This window comes from Oncorhynchus mykiss, chromosome 17 (assembly GCF_057628025.1).
Source record: "Oncorhynchus mykiss isolate SJ-2025 chromosome 17, ASM5762802v1, whole genome shotgun sequence".
NCBI lineage: Eukaryota > Metazoa > Chordata > Actinopteri > Salmoniformes > Salmonidae > Oncorhynchus > Oncorhynchus mykiss.
The window spans coordinates 17,743,461-17,747,735 of NC_143038.1; the positions used below are offsets into that span (position 1 = coordinate 17,743,461).

At 48.4% G+C, this 4,275-nt stretch overlaps 1 protein-coding gene across 1 annotated transcript; it reads right to left on the reverse strand.

Annotated features, from left to right (window-relative positions):
- Positions 1–2,646: 2,646 nt before the first annotated feature.
- LOC149975757 (histone H2A) lies at positions 2,647–3,948 on the reverse strand. The gene has a single exon (XM_090204959.1). It carries the CDS (start codon positions 3,946–3,948, stop codon positions 3,562–3,564), a length of 387 nt encoding a protein of 128 aa, XP_090061085.1. The 3' UTR covers positions 2,647–3,561.
- Between the last annotated feature and the right edge of the window lie 327 nt (positions 3,949–4,275).

The window sequence follows — 4,275 nt, forward strand, 5'->3', positions numbered from 1 at the left end:
AGTCAATAATACAGTATAAACAAGTCTATATACGATGTGAGCAAATGAGGTGAGATAAGGGAGGTAAAGGCAAAAAAAGCCCATGGTGGCAAAGTAAATACAATATAGCAAGTAAAACACTGGAATGGTACATTTGCAATGGAAGACATGTGCAAAGTAGAAATAAAAATAATGGGGTGCAAAGGAGCAAAATAAATAAATTCATTAAATACAGTAGGGAAAGAGGTAGTTGTTTGGCCTAAATTATAGGTGGGCTATGTACAGGTGCAGTAATCTGTGAGCTGCTCTGACAGTTGGTGCTTAAAGCTAGTGAGGGAGATAAGTGTTTCCAGTTTCAGAGATTTTTGTAGTTCGTTCCAGTCATTGGCAGCAGAGAACTGGAAGGAGAGGCGGCCAAAGAAAGAATTGGTTTTGGGGGTGACTAGAGAGATATACATACACCTGTTTAGCAGATGTCGGGAAATGCTTGTGTTACTAGCTCCAACAGCACAGTAAGATCTAACCATGTTCCAACATTCCACACAATACACCCAAATGCAATTGGAATACATCAATATATGGACGAGCAATGTCAGACCGTCCGTAGACTAACATACCTTACAATACAATACTTTATATATCCACATGACATGAGCTATGCAAACCACCTCCACGTTAGGAATGTGCCCAGTGATATCTAACAAAAACACACACCTCCGTGGAACCCACATGGCAAGACAGGAAGGAAGACATGCAGGAGTGCTCATGAAGAAGACCGGAATCATCTCCAATCAAGTGAACAATGTCAAAGGAATAGGGCAAGTCATATAGATAGGGAGGCATTTCACCGCCACCCGCTGGAGCACAAGTCATTTTGCCAACACTGGCTCATCATTCAAAGCCACATAGGGAGGGATCTTAACACCACCTGCTGGATCAGAAGTGCCACTCACAATGGCCACACAGACCATTTCTCCCTCAACCTGATGCAATTGTCACAACAAGTATGTGCTCAAAATCAAACATTAACTACAACAGATCATCAAATAGGCAAACACATGCTCATGTAGAGTACCTCAAATTATACAGTTACTTTGTCACCAAAGCTAATCTGTCATTCATCTACAAATACATGCTCTTCTAAAGCCACAATGCAATGTTCACATGGTACATTTCATTTCTTACAATCTATGTCACTATTACTTCATTTGACTGCTCTTAAATCATATTCACTTAACCCTTTTCTTCACCTGCTGATTTTCTGCTGCTTTTGTCTCTTGCAGATTTGGACGTCATGTGAATCTATGTTTCTCAAGTATCAAAAGAGAGTAAGTTACATTGACCTACTTTATGAAAAACGGAATGGTACTTTTCTCTCTAGCCTAGTGCACTCTTTATCTGTAAGCTCCCCTACTGGTGTAGGTAGCTAAAAAAAAAAAAGGTACAGATGCCAGTACCCCATGTAGCCTATAGAACTTGATCTCGACGACCACATTTTACACCAATGCACCCCGACAATCGGTTGGTGGTCGGGAATCAAGTGGATGATTCTGGGACCAATTACAGGATGAGGGGTGTACTGAACTGTGCCTATAGCATGTCAAAAATCCCTCCAACGGGAAATAGGCCTTGGCAAATGGCCAGGGGCGCTGTCTTTTTCAGCACCACGGAGCTCCGCTATTACCTGTCTCATGAGTGAAGATGCAACAGCAGACAATTCCTGCTCTTTTGTCCTGAGATGACACACTTTAGCCGTGTCATTGCTGCATTTAACTGGCAGCCTGTATTTAGGGCCTTTACTTTGTCGTATCATTTGGTCAAGGGGTTTCGATTCCTCAGCAAATCTTCTTGGAAAAATGAACTAAATCCCACATCAGAAGTCGACTTCAAATCACGCCAAAGACACACGACTCTACTCTACTTTTTTTCGACCACCTTTCACTTGCGCCGGACAGAGATATATCATTTTACTTTCAATAGCTTAGTCAGTCGCATGAATTATGGGGTGCACACAGCTAACGTTGTAATGATCGGATCAAAACATGGATTTTTGGGGCCATCGAGGAATGTCACATGGGCCAGAAATCATTGAATGGCCATTTTCACAAAGGAATAGACAGACTCTAGCATGTTACATTCCAAGAGCAATTGGAATCGAAAAAACACAACGTGCCCCACTTGGGGACCCGAGGACCGAGTTTGGGAAACGCTGGCCTGAAGATCAAATACCAATAGGGAGCCACTATGACGTGCTCACACGCTGACAGTACCAGCGTTTAACCACTAGATGGCCTCCGTGCTCCACGGTAAACTTTTCCCATCTCATCAGCGGCACTTTCAAAGTCAGTTGTTCTTAGCTACATAGTGACCATTTTTGACACTTTTTGCCCTATATCATTACTATCACTCATTACTGCTAGTGTATTTTTCCCCTCTTCTACTCTAGGCATACATCTAATCACATATAGAGAGCGTTATTGAAACGACTCAAGTCAGTTAAGAACCAACTCTTATTTACAATCACGGCCGGTGGTGATACAGCCTGGAATCGAACCACGGTCTGTAGTGACTCGAGAACAGGGAACATACACGGTGGGAAAGGGGCGTGTACAAATGGAACAATTGTGCCTTTTTGACTGAAATATGGAGGTGGCTCTTAAAAGAGCCTTTGGGGGATTTTGGAGATCAGGTCATCGTTTATGCGCGCTCTCCGCGAATACGACGGGCCAGCTGGATGTCCTTGGGCATGATGGTCACCCTCTTGGCGTGGATGGCGCACAGGTTGGTGTCCTCGAACAGGCCGACCAGGTAAGCCTCGCTTGCCTCCTGCAGGGCCATCACTGCGGAACTCTGGAAGCGCAGGTCGGTCTTAAAGTCCTGGGCAATTTCTCGCACCAGGCGCTGGAAAGGCAGTTTGCGGATCAGCAGCTCAGTGGACTTCTGGTAACGACGGATCTCTCTAAGAGCCACGGTGCCGGGCCTGTAACGGTGAGGCTTCTTCACGCCGCCGGTGGCCGGGGCGCTCTTGCGCGCAGCCTTGGTGGCGAGCTGCTTCCTGGGTGCTTTGCCACCGGTGGATTTGCGAGCGGTTTGCTTGGTTCTGGCCATGGCGCTAGCTAGCTTCCTTCTTTCACAGTCGGAGTATAGCCTCAAAATGCCTATGTGAAGTTTATAAAGCCGGCAGCGGCGTCTGCTCATTGGTCACCATCTCCGCACCGCCCTGATTGGCCCGTTGCGGAGGCCTCCTCCGCCGCCCATTGGACGGGAGGCTCGGCCTCTCCGTGCCGCCCCAAAATGCAACCCCCACCCTCGCCGAGGCGCGCTTGGGTCTTTTGTTAGGGCCGCGAGCAACGTTACACTTGACGCGCAATAATGCTCTCATTCTAGCCTACTAGTTGTTATCCTTCATTTAGGCCTCATGTGGGCACTTGATACGGTGCCGTCTATATGTGTGTGTATCTAACACGCCAAATAATTGGCCAGGCATAGAAAGGACACTTTGCGCTTTTGTTGAGCTAGGTGGTTGGCTCTTAAAAGAGCCTTTGGGGGTTGAGTAGTCAAGTTGCAGCCGCACCAGCGATTTTACTTGGCTTTGACGGCCTTCTCAGTCTTCTTGGGGAGCAGCACTGCCTGGATGTTGGGCAGAACACCACCCTGCGCGATGGTCACGCCGCCAAGCAGTTTGTTCAGCTCCTCGTCGTTACGGACTGCCAGCTGCAGGTGACGGGGGATGATACGAGTCTTCTTGTTGTCACGGGCAGCGTTTCCGGCCAACTCCAGGATCTCAGCAGTCAGGTACTCGAGCACTGCGGCCAGGTACACTGGTGCGCCAGCGCCCACACGCTCGGCGTAGTTGCCTTTACGCAGCAGCCTGTGCACACGGCCCACGGGGAACTGGAGCCCGGCACGGGATGAACGTGTCTTTGCCTTCGCCCTGGCCTTGCCTCCGGTTTTGCCTCTTCCGCTCATATTGGTAGCTTCAGTATGTCACAGAAAGTCTGAATGAGCCGCTGGCCACCTCGAGAGTCTTACTTATACCTCGCCACAAAAGCCATCGATTGGCCACCGGACCGGTGTGGCCTTATCCAATTGGAGTGAGGGAGGGACAGACAGACAGGCAGTCAGCCCTAAGCCCGCCCCCACCCACCCGCCCGCAGGCAGGCAGGCAGCAGAGTGACGAGGGCTAGGCTACTCTGTTTCCCTCCGACTTTTGTTACTTTTTCACGTTGGCGGGAGCGCCAAAGTGACAACTCAAATCACTGAAACATGTATCAATCAATTCGAGAGTGGCTCATA